This window comes from Colletotrichum chrysophilum (assembly GCF_026319265.1).
Source record: "Colletotrichum chrysophilum strain AFK26 chromosome Unknown scaffold_26, whole genome shotgun sequence".
NCBI classification, from domain to species: Eukaryota; Fungi; Ascomycota; class Sordariomycetes; order Glomerellales; family Glomerellaceae; genus Colletotrichum; species Colletotrichum chrysophilum.
The window spans coordinates 396,903-412,647 of NW_026517313.1; the positions used below are offsets into that span (position 1 = coordinate 396,903).

At 55.9% G+C, this 15,745-nt stretch overlaps 5 protein-coding genes across 5 annotated transcripts; 1 reads left to right on the forward strand and 4 right to left on the reverse strand.

Annotated features, from left to right (window-relative positions):
* Positions 1–559: 559 nt before the first annotated feature.
* COL26b_004394 (uncharacterized protein) lies at positions 560–2,435 on the reverse strand (the record flags this gene model as incomplete). The annotated part of the gene is made up of 3 exons (XM_053177271.1): positions 560–854; positions 918–2,163; positions 2,222–2,435. The coding sequence occupies 3 exons, from the start codon at positions 2,433–2,435 to the stop codon at positions 560–562; spliced, it is 1,755 nt and encodes a 584-aa protein (XP_053038867.1).
* A 643-nt stretch (positions 2,436–3,078) lies between these two features.
* On the reverse strand, positions 3,079–3,512 carry COL26b_004395 (uncharacterized protein; the record flags this gene model as incomplete). The annotated part of the gene is made up of 2 exons (XM_053177272.1): positions 3,079–3,163; positions 3,229–3,512. 2 exons carry the CDS (start codon positions 3,510–3,512, stop codon positions 3,079–3,081), a joined length of 369 nt encoding a protein of 122 aa, XP_053038868.1.
* A 163-nt stretch (positions 3,513–3,675) lies between these two features.
* On the reverse strand, positions 3,676–4,708 carry COL26b_004396 (uncharacterized protein; the record flags this gene model as incomplete). The annotated part of the gene is made up of 4 exons (XM_053177273.1): positions 3,676–3,736; positions 3,786–4,226; positions 4,295–4,382; positions 4,441–4,708. The coding sequence occupies 4 exons, from the start codon at positions 4,706–4,708 to the stop codon at positions 3,676–3,678; spliced, it is 858 nt and encodes a 285-aa protein (XP_053038869.1).
* A 4,533-nt stretch (positions 4,709–9,241) lies between these two features.
* COL26b_004397 (uncharacterized protein) lies at positions 9,242–10,215 on the forward strand (the record flags this gene model as incomplete). The annotated part of the gene is made up of 2 exons (XM_053177274.1): positions 9,242–9,734; positions 9,797–10,215. The coding sequence occupies 2 exons, from the start codon at positions 9,242–9,244 to the stop codon at positions 10,213–10,215; spliced, it is 912 nt and encodes a 303-aa protein (XP_053038870.1).
* Positions 10,216–12,137: 1,922 nt separating this feature from the next.
* COL26b_004398 (uncharacterized protein) lies at positions 12,138–12,903 on the reverse strand (the record flags this gene model as incomplete). Its single annotated transcript, XM_053177275.1, has 2 exons — positions 12,138–12,174; positions 12,221–12,903. 2 exons carry the CDS (start codon positions 12,901–12,903, stop codon positions 12,138–12,140), a joined length of 720 nt encoding a protein of 239 aa, XP_053038871.1.
* Positions 12,904–15,745: the final 2,842 nt, after the last annotated feature.

Below are 15,745 nucleotides of genomic sequence, written 5' to 3' on the forward strand. Positions count from 1 at the left end.
TTAGAGATTCCAAACCATTACATGGGCAGGGGGAAAATATGACGAAGCATTTGAACCAACATTGTCATGCTACGGGTGAAATCTCATGGAGAATGACCGACACGAAATCAACGGAAAAGCGTGAGTCATTTCACTCAATGGTCCTCATGACGTCGACTTACATTCCAAAGAAGTCTGGTACACATACTAGGTTTCTCTGGCACCGACATTACCAGAGGCTACAAAGTTCACCAAAAGTCCATTTCTGATTGCGGAACGAACCATGTCCATAATGCGTTACTCCATAGACGTCTATACGTGCCTACCCGCCGAAAAGACTTTTTTACATAATGGCCGCTCACCCGGCGGCCAACCTGCAAGCCAAGCCCTTTATCCAGGCGATTCGTCTCGATCAGGGGGATAAAAAAACTTTTCCCCTTCCCAGGTCACTCTTACTCACTGCCTCAACTTTGTCGTCTCCCGTTTCACAACCGCCATTTCGTTAGGTTAGATGGGAGCATTCAGATTCCCGTAGCTCACACACACTCTCTCGTAATTTTGTGTATTCTGTTTGACAGATTTACTCGTCGTCACCCTCGCCCTCCTCCTGAGGGGCCTCCTCCTGCTCATCGTCCTCGTCTAGGCTGCCGGCGGGCACCTCGTACAGACGAAGGATGGACTTGTTGGGGTCCTTGACGAGCACGTACTTACCGTCCTGCTCGCGCTTAAGACACATGTCGGCAATGGTGCGGACAATACCCCAACCGTTGGAGAGAGACAGGTTCATCTGGTTGGCAAAGTCGCGGGGCTTCCAGCCGACGACGCCGAGGATGACGTGCTTGTCGTTGGACTTGGGGTTGGCGCGAGACACGAAACTTTGGTGTTGTTAGTTTTACATCTTGGACAAAAGGGGGCAAATCGGTAATAAAAAGACATACCCAAGCTTCATGACATCGGCACGGGCAAGGATGGACTGGACAGTCCACCTGGCGAGCTTGCAGGAGTTGTTCTTCATCTCAGTCGCCACGACGGCACCACGTTGGCTGACAAGCTTGGTCCTCCAGTCAAGAGCACCACCGCTGCCCTGAGCCTTGCTGTCGAACTCGTTGAGCGCGTGCAGGGTGACGAGCTGGTCGTCGCCGCTGATGGCGTTCTTCTGAACGGCGTCGACCTCGGTACGGACGACAAGGTAGACGTTCTCCTCCTCGTCGTTAGTGGACAGGTCGAACTTGCGGTACTTGTAGGCCTTGCTGGCGGGGGGGTCGGTGTCCTCGGAAGAGTTGTAGAAGGGGTTGGCGTGGGGGAACTGCAGCTTCTGCGTCTCGTTCTCGATGACAACCTGGTTGGCGAAGTTGTGATTGATGTAGGTAGCCTCCTCGGCCAGGGCGCCGGGCTGGTTGAGGGCATCCTTGCTGCCGTCGGCGGCATCAAGAGGAGCGTCGGCGGCGTTCTCGTTGACGGTAACCATGTCGAGAGCAGCGTTGTCGCGCTTGTCGATGAAGACCTTGTTGCCCTGGACGGAGATGACGATGTCCCAGGGGTAGACGGAGCGGGGAGAGCACATGAGCATGGACAGAATGCTGTCGGTAGCGAAGATGGTGGCCTCGCCCTTGTCGGCAAGGTCCTGGATCACTGGATCGGAAGAAGTGGTAACGTTGTAAGCGGCACGGTCAATAGCGTTGAGCCTGCGCTCAGTGCCCTTAACAGGGGGCTTGTCGTAGGAGCGGTCGTAACCGTAGACGAAGCCGTAGGCGTCGATCTCCTCGCCCTCGTCGGCATCCAGGTTGAGCTTGGCGAGACGGTTGAAGTCGATCTCCTCCAGCAGCTTCCAGTCGGCCTTGATGTTGATACTGGCGTCACGGTTGCGGGCAGGCTTGTCGTAGTCCTTCCAGCCGAAACGGCGACCGCGCTGGCCACCGCCGGATCTGCCGCCACGGTCGAAGCCGCCGCCGCCGTAGCCCTGACGACCGCCCTGCTGGGTGCGGTTGATGGCCTGGCGGCCACCACGGGTGGTGGTGGCAGCTCCTCCGCGCTGACCACGGCCGCCGCGGGTGAAGACGGCGCCGCGGCCGTATCTTGTCTTGGTGCTGTCGCGGGTGTTGCTGACAACGGAGAATGTGGACTCGTCCTCGGCGGGAGGGGCGTTGAAGGAGATGGCGTGGCCAGCACCGTAGACTTGCTGGTCTGCAGGTGAATGTTAGCGACGATATTTTTGACATTCGTTCTCGGAGAGTGCACCTACCACGGTAGTTACGGTTGTACTGCTGTCTTCCTCCACGGCCATCTCTGTCCTTGCCCTCGGAGGTCCAGTCGGCCATGCGACCGAGCTTGTCGCCCTTGGAGAAGGGCGCATAGGGGACGCCATTCAGAGTGGTGTCGCTGGTGACTGGCGGGCCCCAACCGTCGCCGGCCGGGCAAGTCTCGACGAGCTTGACCCAGTCGATTTCCTGAGCCATGATGAAGAACGTGTGTGTGAGTGCGTCCTGGGATGGGCTGCACAAGCGTTCGGGGGGAGTCGGTATTGAAGGGCGCTTTTGCGGGTGGCAGCGGCGGGCAGCGATTCGGCTCTGGAGAGGGAAAAGTCGTTCAAGGGTTTGGGCTGTGCCGTGTGCGCCTCCTCTCGCCGTCGATTTTCGACGTTCGGTTTTTGGTGGGGTGAACTTTGTGGGGCAGAGCGGGCAAAATTTCGTGCACTGCACTGCGTTTCCGACACCTGGCGGCCACTGGCACCCACTCGTATCCACGCGACGCGGGGCCACTACATACCACCTGAGCGGTCTGCCACCTTCGTGTGTCCACGGTCTGCGGGCAGTGAATAAATAAGTCGATGCCTGCGTCATGATCTTTCCCATCAGGTGTTCAGTCACAAAGAAACGATCTCTGAATCTTCGAACAATACGTGATTTGAATTTTCTATTTGCTTTACCCTCATTACCGATTCATGGTATCAATAGTATTGTTCCCAGAATACGCTCGTGTTTCCCGCTTGAGCATCTCATCAAATAAGTAGTACAGGCTGGGATTGTCTAAATCCCTTATATACATCACACCCTCGCATGGCCAGCACAGGCACAGCTCAAATGTCTTGATAAGGAGATCTTAGTAGACCATCATCTCAGGTCGGGAGCAGAAGACGTTCTCCAGGGCATCCCTGACCTCGAACTCCTCCATCACGGCGCCGAAGCTATGCAGAGGTTAGTAACATGTTCACATGCAAGAAGAACAAGAGATGCCGGGAACAGCACATACCCGTAGCATCGGACCTTGTCCTTGAGCTCGTCAGTGAGCTTGTTGAAGTCCTCGGCGCGGAGCTCATGGCACCTGGGGTGGCCGAGAACCATGCCCCAGGCCATGACGGGCGTGACCTCTCCATCGAGGTTGAGCTTCTTGCTAAGGTCCAACAAGGCTGAAAGGCTGCCCTTGCTCACTTCCCACGTTCTCTGCTGAGAATCCAAGTCCCCGTTGACGTTGCTATATCCGAACGGGATGTCGGGCGTCAGTTCGGGAAAAGGCGCCGGGGGGCACGAGGCCATGAGTGCGTGGCCGCAGGGTTCGCCGCCCATCTCGCTTGATCTCTCTAGTAGCCAGGGCATGTGATTCATGCAGGGTTTCTCGAGACTGTACATACCCTCGATAAAATCGCACTCGTTAGCAAGCCCTTCCGTAACTGTGTTTTTTGTCTTCGATAATCATCGCTCACACCACGCGACTCCCGGCGGTGACCAGAATTGGTGGCATGAACAACGGCTTCTTTTTACTGCGGGGGAGGTGATAGGTATGCCTTCGAGGGGTGGTGGTTATCGTACGTTAAGACGAAGTCAATGCCCGCTTGCTCAAAGTCCACATTTCTGCCAGAATTCTGCTCCTGCATGTTTTGCAGCTGCTGACCGCCCATCATCTGAGGAAGGGGAGGGGGCGGACCGTGGGAGTGGGAGTGAGACGGACCGTGAGACGAGGGCGACACCGATGGCGCTGTCGTGGATGTCATTGGCGGCGTGTACGCATTTTGGCCGTAGCTGTGGCCAGACACACTGGCGCTGGACGTGTACCCTGCGCTGGGGTTGCTAATCATGTCGTCGCCGTAGTGCGAGAGAGGGATGCCGTTTTGGGCCAGGATTTGCTTTAGTTGTCTGTTCTCCTCGGCCACTTTGTCCTTGTCTTGCGAAATATTGCTGAAGATCTCTTTTAGTCTCAGCACTTCGTCTTCCAGAGCCTTGATATAGAGCTCTTTTCTCTCACGATGCGTGCTGTCATCGCACTGTCAGTAACTGATGCGGTCCCGTGATGATTGCTTATCGAGGCAATCGTAGCTTACCGTTGCGCTTGGCGGTTCAGTTCTTGTCTCCTGGTCAGAGCCGGCTTGCTATCGGGCTTCGGCCCTCTCCTCTTGGGCGGATTGCCATCTACAAGGCCCGATTGTTAGATTCTGGACCGCTGGCACCTGATCTTGAGGTATCCTACCACGTGTCGTCCTCTTTTCCGTCAAGGATTTGAGAAAACCGAGGTTCAAAGAGCTCAGGGGGCCCTTCTCCTGATCGGAACCACCACCACCGTTACCGGAGCCACCGCTGTACGGCAGTTGTTGCGGCGCCTTCCCGTACTGGTCAGGCGACAAGGAGGAAGCCATCGCTGCCCTCTCGTGTAGCGAGCCAGACGACTGCTTGCGTGCTGGAGACGACGAAGGGTTCGGCGGGGAGCGATAAGCAGCTATGTTGCCCAAGTCAGTCATTTTGTCGTTCAAGAAGCGTCGCCGTCAAGCGACCACGTTTAAGAAGAACAGTTGCGACTCATGTCGTCATGAGGTTGTCTTGCGCGGTACTGGGCCTGATTTTATGGCGGGAGTGGGCTCTTTTTCAAATAGGTGCGCCCGGCTCGAGGCGCAGCTCGCAGTGATGACAGAAAAGGAACCGGATGGATGGACTGAAGGGCTTACCTTGGAAGATTGGATGCGCGGCGGACAGACTCCCGATTCGTCTGGCAATGCGTGGCTGTTGGACGACGGCGACTGCGAGCCGTCACAGCAAGGGGGAGATGTGTAATGGGAGAGGATTGAGCCGTCCAGATTCAGAGGCCTGTATCATGCGCTCGCTGTTTGCCGGACCGCGATTATGGTTATTTGGAAAGAAATTGTTCCCGCACTTGAAACCCAATTCTGGCGTCCGAGCTGTCTGAGGATACAAAGCGGCACGGTGAGGGGGATGAGCAGGGCGTGGGCAGGCTAAGAGTCGGGGTCGTGTAGGGAAGATTGGTCCGCCCTGTTTTAGATTTGTTTGACACACTCCAGACGAAGACGATGTCGTGCGTCTTGATCTAGGTCTGGGGATGGTTGCAGCGAAGCTCCCCTTTTTTTGAGCTGCCCGCCTAATGATGGACTTTTTCGGTTGGGGAAGAGGGGTTGGAGGAATGGCGGAGAGAGAGTGTGTGTGTGTGAGATGGGTGTATTGTGGGAGTAGGTAGATAGGGAAAGCTGAGGCGATGAAGACGAGGTAGAGAACGGATGACGGCGGAAGCGGAGCAGCAGCCAGAGACAGACGGAGACCCGACAGCAAACCGAAGAGACGGGGGCGAGATAACCCTTTTTCGCTTCTGAGCTTTTGCTGTGGCCGTGTGGTGGTTTTCAGGTGCAGGTGCAGGTGCGTAAGGCAAGGTGTGCGTGGTGGCTAATGCTGTCGCGAATCGAGATGACGAGAACAGGCGCTACCGCCGCTCTTCTAAGACAAATATGGCGGAAGCGGAGAGCAGCAGCGGGAGGGTGAGCGAACAGGATGACAGACAGCCAGCCCGGCAGTCGAGACCAGTCGAGTCGAGTCGAGTCGGGTATGGACGATAAGAAGCCGCAAAAGGACGAGCGGCGGTCAGGCAGTTGGGAAGAAACGCGGGGTTTCAGCAGCAGCTGGAGCAGAAGCAGAGGCAGGCCGCCGTTCGGATCAAGTTGAATCCAGTCCGCTAGGAGGAGGCGAGGAATGCGAACTACGAAAGGGTGGCTTTGATCGATTTCCGTATGCGACTCGTTGAAATTCGATCAAGGAGCGGATTCCGCCTGTCCTTTCGGTAGGCTGGGCCAAGGTACTGGCTAGAAACAGAACTGATCAGAGCAGAGCAGAGCAGAGGTTGGTTTGTTAGTCGGTCGTCTTCCTTGCTGCTGGTCTGGCCTGGCTGCGGTGACAAGGGCTCCGAGGTCGTTGCTTTTTCGGGATCATCGGCGTTCCCACGCAGCAACCACGCAATGCAACGAAGCGCAAATCTAGGCGATGTACCGTACCCTACCCAGGGTTTGTAGATGTAGATGTAGACAGACGTACGTAGCTGAGAGAGATAGATATGTCGGGGCGGAACGGCGGCAAGCCTATCGATCTGGCCACCGGGTAAAGCGTAGGGCTACTGAGATGGTCTGTAACTCCCGTGGCCCTTTGAGTCGACAGAGGCACGAAGAAGACGCCAGAGTGATTTGCATTTATGTCTGGCGCCGGTACTGGGCTCTGCTTGGCTCTCTGCTAGGCTATGGTGGCGGCGGGGTTCGCTCGAAAGGCGCAGGCCGTGGAGGAGGCGTTGGTCTCGACCCCGACTTGCACTCCAACTGCTGCGTCCGCCCAGCGGTCAACTCAGGGCCAGGTGCGGTGTATCCGTACTGATCCTGGTTTTTGGTACCGGTCCACCACGTTCAGCATGCAGGCCCGAATGGGATGGTAGGTGAGTGAGAGCAGAGAGCAGAGAGCAGAGAGGGGGAGGGAAATTATTGTGTTGGTCAGAAAAGGCGGCAAACAGCTGCAGCGGGAATTCTTGCTCTATTAATTAGAGAGCTCATTTACAGTGACCTCAGGTACCTTACCTTACTTTGTGAGGAGGGAGTCAAGAGGGGAGGGGGGTATGGGAATGTATTCGTAATGCAGTACCTTGAATCCGCGTGAGATTCAGACAAAGTCAAAAAAGTCTCAAGATTTCCGAGATTCCTTTCCATGTCTAGGTATCCAAGGTGCGTTAGTAGAGGGGGAGGCCCGATCGAAGCAGACATCTCAACTACGATACTTTATCGAATCGCGGCCAGGAGAAGAAGAAGAAGCTTGACTAGCAGCAACATGAAGCTACCTACCTAGGTAGGTTCTGCCCTTTGACAAAAAACGCGCCGGGCCAGCTTCCATTTAGTTCAGGCGGGGCGAGCAATGGAGGGGTTCCCATTCGCAGGTCCAGGCACAGGGTGAGGTCGGGTCAGGGCAGGGCACTGAAGTAGGTAGGTACCTTATTCCGTACCTAAGGTGCCTAGGTGTACTGCGTGTGTCCGTCCATACCTAGGTACGCGGGAAGCATCCTGGATTCGATCCTGGTGGCCGCTCTGTTTCTTCGGGAGCAGCGGCTGGTCCCCACAAGCCTTTCAAAGGGCTTCCATACCTTACCTTACCTTAGTACGGAGCACCTACTTAGGGTGACTTGCTTGACTCAGAGTGGTCGCCCACAGCTCCGGACCCTGCAGAGCTGTTGGAAACAACGCCCGCCGCCAGGAAACAGCAAACACCCGACCGTCTCGTCGCGTCGGGGTGAGCTCCGTGGTTGTCGGCTCAGTTCAGGTCAGGTCAGGTCGAGGTCGACTCGAGAAGGCCAGCCAGGCAGGTCAAGACATAGGTCTGCCTAGGTAAGGTGGCCACGACAGCCCTGAGACTCGGTGATGCCTTGGGACCAATATCCAACGCCTTCATACGCCCGTAACAAGAACCCCATGACTGGCCCAGCCTCTCAAATCACCTCCCCAACAGCATGAGATCCCGGCAGCCTGCGACGGCCTGCTTGACGAGCTGAATCCCAGCCCAACCTTGCCTGCGGCCATGCGCGCAGTCGAGAGAGAGAGAGAGAGAGAGCCAAGACCAGAGACCCGACCGACGCGGGTATACGAATCTCGAAATCTCGCAGGAATATCTCTTAAGCGACCACCAGAACCCGGGCCACGGCATGCCGCGCCCCATGCAGCATCAGCACGTACCTAAGGTATGTACGGATACCTTGCGCAAGTTCCTTCCGCAGTATTCGTACGGATATTAAGCCTCGGTACGGCTCAAGTGACCATGGTCAAAACCCAATGGCTGCTGCATCAACATCGGACGAGCTTGAGAAAAGCCAAGAGTCCCTCATCTCAACCTCCTACTTCAATAATGCGAACTCGGCCGACTTCCTGGGTGTTGCTATTTTGACATTTCTGCCGCCAACTCTTTTGACACATGAGCACCAGTCCGTGTGTCGCTGTCCTGTCATTGTCAAGTCCATGTCGGCACACGTCGTGCATCTGTCGGATCACGGTCCGCTGGCACTTTGACGTCTCACCCCTGGCTTCTGGCTGGACTGCATCTTCCAAGCTCCATACCAGGTACGCATGCTCGACTCGGCCCATGTGATCAGCAAGCACTCCGCGGGATGGGAGAAAGGGAAACCCCTGGTTCCCCGATTGGGGGATTCTGGAGGGGCCACTGAACCTCGTCGCCATTATTAAGGAACAAAGTTCAACGTGCCGTTCATCGGCTCCAAAGACGGACGACGGTTCTCTCGCCCAAAAAGTCTATGCCGTCATACCGTATCCCACTTGGGAATCACGGCGGGACCGGCGATTCTGCTAGTCGAGAACGAACCATTGCGGTATTATGTTTCCTTTTCCCCCGAGTCTTCTGTGCATCTTGCAGTCGCAACCAGTCTATCGAATGGAATATCCTCAGCCCATGATCGCCTAGAACCAGAGCTTAAAAGATTCCTTGTCGATCAAAGCAGACAGGGAATACGGTGGTAGCTTGTGCTTACCTCAACGACCGAGCGGCGGGAGAGGCGCGCACATCTCTGAGACGAGTTGAACCCCAGATCACACTCACTACCCACTGCCCTAAGCTTGTTCCAAAACGCCCTCTCCAAGAACTGGCGCGGAAAGTCACGCGCACGCGGCTCCCTTTCGAAACATTCCCATCCCTGGGCGAGGTACCCCTGGGGGGGAAAGGCCAGTGGGTAGGTAGATCACTCAGCCGCGCTTCGAACCGTCGTCTCTTTTGCTCCCGCTACTGTCCGTCGCATAGTACGACCAGGACATAGTCAACAACTTTATTGCTTACTTTTTTTTTTTTGGCGGAGACTTTTACTGCCCAAAAGTTGCGACTTGCGAACAGATATTCAGAGTTGAAGGTACCAGAACGTGCCCCTACCGTAGCGAATTGGATTGTTTCGCTTCGCTTTCGCTGTCGCTTTCGACTTGAGCCTTGACGACGGGTTGGTTATCCACACGTCTGTCATCGTCATGGCCGGCAACGGTAATATGATCACTCACTTCCGGGGAGCCGCAATCTTGGCGCCGTGGGTGCTCTGGCTGCTGCTGGCCGACACCGCCATTTCCCTCCAGCTGCCGTTTAAATGGTTCTTCCCAGACTTCGTCTACAACTCGTCTTCGAGGATCGCCGAGACCGTGTGGTACTGGATCCAGATCATCTTTGAGCGTTTCAACGGCGCAAACATCACCTTCTCCGGTGATGCTATTCCGCGCGGAGAGTCGGCCGTCGTGGTCGCCAACCACGTCGGATGGGCAGACTTTTACATGATCCAGGCCTTGGCCATCAAGGCCGGGATGCTCGGTCGGTGTCGCTACTTTGCCAAGATTCAGTTGCGGATCGTCCCGTTCCTGGGCTGGGGTTTGTGGGCGATGGGCATGCCCATGGTGAGCCGCAACTGGTCCAAGGACAGGCATGAACTTGATAGAGCTTTCTCGGGCATCGTTAATAGGCAGTGGCCAACTTGTGAGTAGCTGCTGGCGAGGGCCCATCCCGAGACTATGAAGATGGCAACTGACCTAGTGCAGGGCTCATCAGCTTCAGCGAGGCCACCCGCTTCACAAAGAAGAAGTACGAGCAGTCAATCGTCTGGTGCAAGGAGTCGGGGCGTCCGCAGCCGATGCATCTCCTCTACCCAAGAACCAAAGGCTTCATCACCACCGTGCAGCATCTCAGAAAGGCCTCTCATGTCAAGGCAGTGTACGATATCACAATTGCGTACCAGAGGGGAGGCGAGTTTCACGCTGCACCGACTATGTGGGACACCCTAAGCGTCCCCGGACTCAGCTCGAGGCTTGGATACAAATTTCACGTTCATGTGCGAAGGTTTCCGCTTGAGACTCTGCCGACAGATGATGAGAAACTGGCCAAGTGGCTTGAGAATGTCTGGGTTGAAAAGGGGGAGTGGCTGGACGTGAAGAAGGCTGAGTGGGCGTCTACGGCATGAGGCTATCTGAAGAAGCCATGCGTAGTAAACTCTTCGCTGCCCACGCCCAACTCTTTGGGCGATGAGCACACCGCAATGCGGCAGTATCAAGTCTGTCGAGATCATAATGAGTCAGTCGGTTGATTACGAGAGGTTCTTACCCCAGACGACCACCTAATAAAATAAGATCTATTCCCAAAATCAAGGCCAGCTGGGCGATGAAACCGAAACCGCACATGTGCATGTTTGGCACGTAGTCGACATACGGGAGCTTTCAGCCAACAAAGCAATGCTTGCCAGTCCCCAGACTTTTCAGATACTGTGATCTATTGACACCTTGGCGCCACATAGAAGACGGACGCGAGCCCAACCCGCAGGCGCCCAATGCCATGATGTCGCCCAAGTGATTTGCCAATTGGTTAGGCACAGCGGCATTGATGGACCAGATGTCTTGCAGAATAGCCCAGCCGTTGGAGAGCATCAAGTCACACCAATGAACGGGGGCGGCCAAACGGAAGAGTCCCCGTGTCTCACAGTGAGATACGTTCAACAAGACGATCGCCAATAAACGTCAGACTGAGGTGATGATGGCGGTTTGGTGACAATTCTCTCGTCATCCGCCGTGAGGAGACCGGGAGCACCTAGCTGGGCTAAATAAGGCGGAATGCTATCAAACTGTACCCTCTACCGGCGACTTTTGTCGATAACGGCATGAGGAAAAGTGGTTGTGGCAGGCGTCTGAACGGCAACTTCTGCCGGAGCCACGACTGTAAGGGGTGCCTCATGATGACGGCGTAGTCTTACTGAATCAGTTTGTTCTCGTAGTACCACAGAGAAAGGAGTTGGAGGCGGGCGCTCGATATGAGGCGTTGGGATAATTGTCTTCCGATGCTGTATCGCGGCAGGTCCAGCAAGTACGCATAATTACGGGAACAAAGTCGTACACCCCGTCATGTATAGTAGTGTATGTGATTACTTATGTCAATTGCAACTAATAGAACCATGCGCTAAGTTCGAGTGCCAGGGCTTTGCTCCCGAGTCCGAATTCGCGGCCCGTTTATCCGTCGCTGGCGGACGTGATTCATGGGCTACCTGTATTTTGAACTTTGGCTTCTTCGTCTCCTCGCAGCTTGACTATTCTGCGTCGTGTTCGGCGTGTAGTACTACTTCCTCTGTAAACACTTGATCCACACACATTGTGAAATAATAAACGAAAGGCCCAAGTAGAAGTTATTGACTGGATACCTTCACATTCATCGAATATCACACGCAAGTTTGGCATATACATCACAGGGAGAGACATTTTGATAAAACTTCAGTGGCTTTGAATCCCGGGAGAGCCTCGAGCCCATCCGGTTTTTGTGTTGTATTATGTATTAGAATATTGCTTCTGATTTCCGCTTTCTTCCTGGTAATCACTTTTTCTCCTCCGACAGTTTACTGCATGCTTCCTAACCAGCCAGTAAAAGTTCAACTGCGAGCCAAACGACCCTCCTTTTCAGCCTCTTGGCTTAAATGCCTTCAAGCAGCTGGTGTACTACCCGCAGAAGCAGCCATAGCCTCTCTCGCCAGTATGTTGAGTTGTTCTCTTTCCTCTGTGGTCTCTCTGATGGCTGCAGGTGTTGCTGTCGTAGAAGACGGCACGGAGGCGTCTGTGGTAGGGGATGGCGTTCTTGTTACCGCCGAGATGTTTTCAGTCCTCGGAGGTGCTGGTAGAAGCACACGGGGCGCGGGAGATTGAGAAGCCGGCAGCAGAATTCGCGGGGCCGGTGATTGGGAGGCCGGCAGCAGCACATGAGGAGCCGGTGGTTGTGAGACTGGTGGCGGCGCACGCGGAGCGGGAGACTGAGAAACCGGCAGCACAGCGCGCGGAGCTGGAGAGACGGGTGGTAAACCCTGAGAAAACGTTGCGGCTGCAACGCTCCACGCAGTTACCCGTGAACTCATCTCGCCGGCCTCGGGTTGCGGTAGACCCTGAATCTGCATCCGTACATCCTCCGACGCCCGCTGCCAGGCTCCTTCATACCCGGGTATCACCTCCGGCAAGGCCTCCGTCGGCCAGCCGATCGCACTCAACTGCTCCCTCCGCTCCTCCGCCTCCTTCCGCCTCCTCTCTTCCTCCTCGGCCATCCGTCTCTTCTCGGCCTTGGTCAACTTCTTCGGCGCGTTCCCGAGGATCTTCTGCCGCCGCTTCCACCAGCTGTGGACGGTCCGCTCGGGGACCTTGAACCAGTCGGACGTCTCCTTCAGGGTCGGCCACCGGTACCCGGGCTCCTCGGGTGGCTGCTGGTCCTCGCGGCCGCCGTTCCAGCCCTTACGCGCGCGTATGTCGTTTTCGTCCGTCACGCGGATCTTGTGGTTCTGCAGGAACATGACGACCTCCCTGCGCTTCTGGTCCGTGTACGACCTCTCCATGCGCTTCAGCGGCCCGCGGGCCTGGTAGTGCGCGCGCTCCTCTATGGGTTTGGGCGGTGGGCCGGGGCGTTTGTAAGGGGTGCCGTCTGCTTTGTACTTGGCGCCGGCGATGCGCCCCGTCCTTTTGCGCTCCGCGAAGACGACCGTCACACCGGACGGAACGGCTCGGGCGGAGGCCGGCGACTGCGGCTGCGACTGTGACGGCGATGCCGGGCTGCCGCCGGCCCCTCCGTCCTCGGCGGCTGCGGCTGCGGCAGCTCCGGCGATTGGCGTTTCGGCCGTTGTCGATGACATGGATGCCGGCTCGCGGCGAGCGACTCAGAGCGTTGGAAACAAAGCGTCTGCGAATCTTGGGGTATTGTTTTTGTCTTTCCTCCCGAGACGCGTCTTTTGGCTTAGGTAACGGTGCAAAAGCAGCAGTATTTGTCCGTGCTCCGTGCGAATCTTTGGACTTGGTAGAGTGTTGTGAACTGATGCCCCACCACCCAACCATCCCAACCCTGCTTACAACTTACAGTTCTTGTGTCGGTCTGTCTCGTCGCCATAGCTGTTGAACAATTCCGATCTGGAATGGTGGCTCATGACGCTCGCATTTTTGTTACTTGTTGTCTTTGGTTTCTCTTTCTCGCGACACGCATTGCAGAAACAGACAAGTCCACACGTTGCAAACTGGGGCCGGGGGGCTGGAATGGGAAGTTCGCGACACAAGAGTCGCAGTGAGCCACTCGGTTTCGCTCCAACGAAACATGGCCATTCAACAACAACCTTACCCCTCAATTCCAGCGCGAAGTTCTACGTTGGACCACGGAAAAACCGGCGTCACATGGCTTATCTGAGCTCTAATTGGACTCAACGCCGCCAACGAAGCGATTTTCCACGGCGAACATGAACGTTGCGAGACTTGCAGCGTGTCTCAGAGGTAAAACGGCACAACTTCTCGCGTGGTTCGCAGAGGGCTGTGGCTAGAAGAGGCAGCCCTTCGTCTGAGACGTCGGTCCCAACTTCAGACCGGCGGCTAGTGACAAACAGCGCCGTCAGTCGAGGCACACCCTATCCGGACTCCCCCAGATATTGATAGGGCAGTGACACACTGCCCCTGGCCTTGTGACGAAGGGCACCAAACTTAACAATATACTCTGCTTCAGTTCTGCATCGCCGACGATGTTAATGCAGGCCATTTCTCTGCCGACGCCAGTATTTTATCAGACTGACTGTAGGCATGGAGGCTTAGATGAATTTGCGCCAGGTCAAGTTGCGAGTAGCATGCAGGTTGAAGGGATCGTCCCGTGGCTTATTGCCATGCCAAGATAGCCATCCTGACTTCGAATGGTACTCTAACCTCGGAGAGTGCACTAATCACGGCTACAAACTCAATTGCCGTAGCCAGAACTGAGTGATGGGAGTCGGACCCCGCAGGTCACTTGCTTATGTCTGCACCAGTTGGATGGCCTCTCTAAACCACGGCAGCTGTCGATCACCTGGCTCACCGCAACTGCAGATCGAGAACGCGGGGAGAGCTGCTAGACTAACATGAAGATCGCAACGAAGTGGAACCAAGACATCTGGGTCTAGTTCAGTTCTAGTTGAGAATACCGTCTGAATGGCGTCTTCAATGCCAGACAACATCGGCATCCAAGGGTAGAGGAAGACCTTGGAAAGAGCCTTGAGAGCAGGGTCCTGCAAACGAAAATGTCCAGCTGACTCGGCGATCCGTGGCCACGGCACGACCTTGAAATTACCCGAGCCCGGATTGAGGCACAGGGTTAGAAGCCAAGGATGGCTCTGGGGCAGAGAAGATTTCCCAACCACCAGCACGATGCCTGTCCGGAGGCAGACATGCAGTAACATGAGTCGTTAAGGTTGTCTGGGGTTGCCGCAAAGAGGCGGCTAAATTCCAGACAGAAACTTTCAGAGTCTGAGCTCCTGGCATGTTTGGGATGACAGGCGTCTCGATGTGTGAGAGGCAGAGACTGGGAGAGGGACTGAGAGTGCCGCCGCCGGCCCACTTCCGAGCATTTGATGGGGAGCTGTGACCCGAGACCCGGCCGTGGCTTTGTGGGAAGGAAGAAAGACAGCCACTTTGTGCTTGGGACGAATAGTTTACACCAGGCGTCGATCTTGAGCAGGAATGTGGTCGATCATGCACGGGACCTAACCTCGATCAGTCATCAATGCAATCTGTGCGGTTGACGACACAAGGGACGACTGAGAAGATCGGTGGCCTAGAGAGATGGCGGCTCCATTGGCTAGCCCGAATGTTTCGCGAGGCGCAGGCCCGCGGGGCGTGAGTAACACGTTCAAGGTGCCTTGTGTGCCGTGGCAGCGTGGATGGAAGATCATTTCGAAGGACGGATCTCGACTCGGCGCCGTTTACCCCAGCCCGTGGATGAGGTAGACTAACCTTTCAAAGGCAGGCTCCTGGTTCAATGACAAGGGGGCTTTCGGAAAAGCCAGCGGTCTGGGAGAGTAGGGTATCATGGCAGGGATACTCGAGATGAAGATGATGGAAAGTCTGGAAGAAGGTGATGGACGCCGGGAGCACGGCAGGTGGGCGACGGTGACATGAGCGAGTGGGCGGAGGCCGAAGGGTAAATAGTGAGACAGGGTGCAGGACGGGAGATAAAAAGAGATCAAGCAGGACGTTTTGGGGGGGGGGGGGGATGGTGGTTCAATGTCCACACTGCCCACTCCACAGCGAGTGAGAAGGATGCAGATTGAAGCGATTCGGTGCTCGGGGATGGTGCACTCATACAATTCTGTCACCCGCGGGATCCTTTCGTCACCCTGCGGCCGATTGGGTAAAGATGCTAGGGATGACGAGATTGGCAAGCATCATGCGGGCAGAACGCTTGGCGCGGGCGTTTTGGAGATTTCGGGGTCGAGCCTGCCCAGCCTGCTTGATCGATAGCACTTTTCCCAGTTCGAACCTGACAGCGATGGAGCGAGCGGTGGACGACGTCGGCGGGAGGTGGATGTGAGAAGAGACGGAGGCGGAGGCGGTGGAGGTGCATGCCGGATGGACGTCGTCGTGAGATGGTGGTGCCAAAATCTGGCGTGCCCTGCCGTCGGACGCGACTGAACGTGGCCAAAAATGGAACAATTGAGACCGTCCTCGACACTTACCAACTCCCTTGTC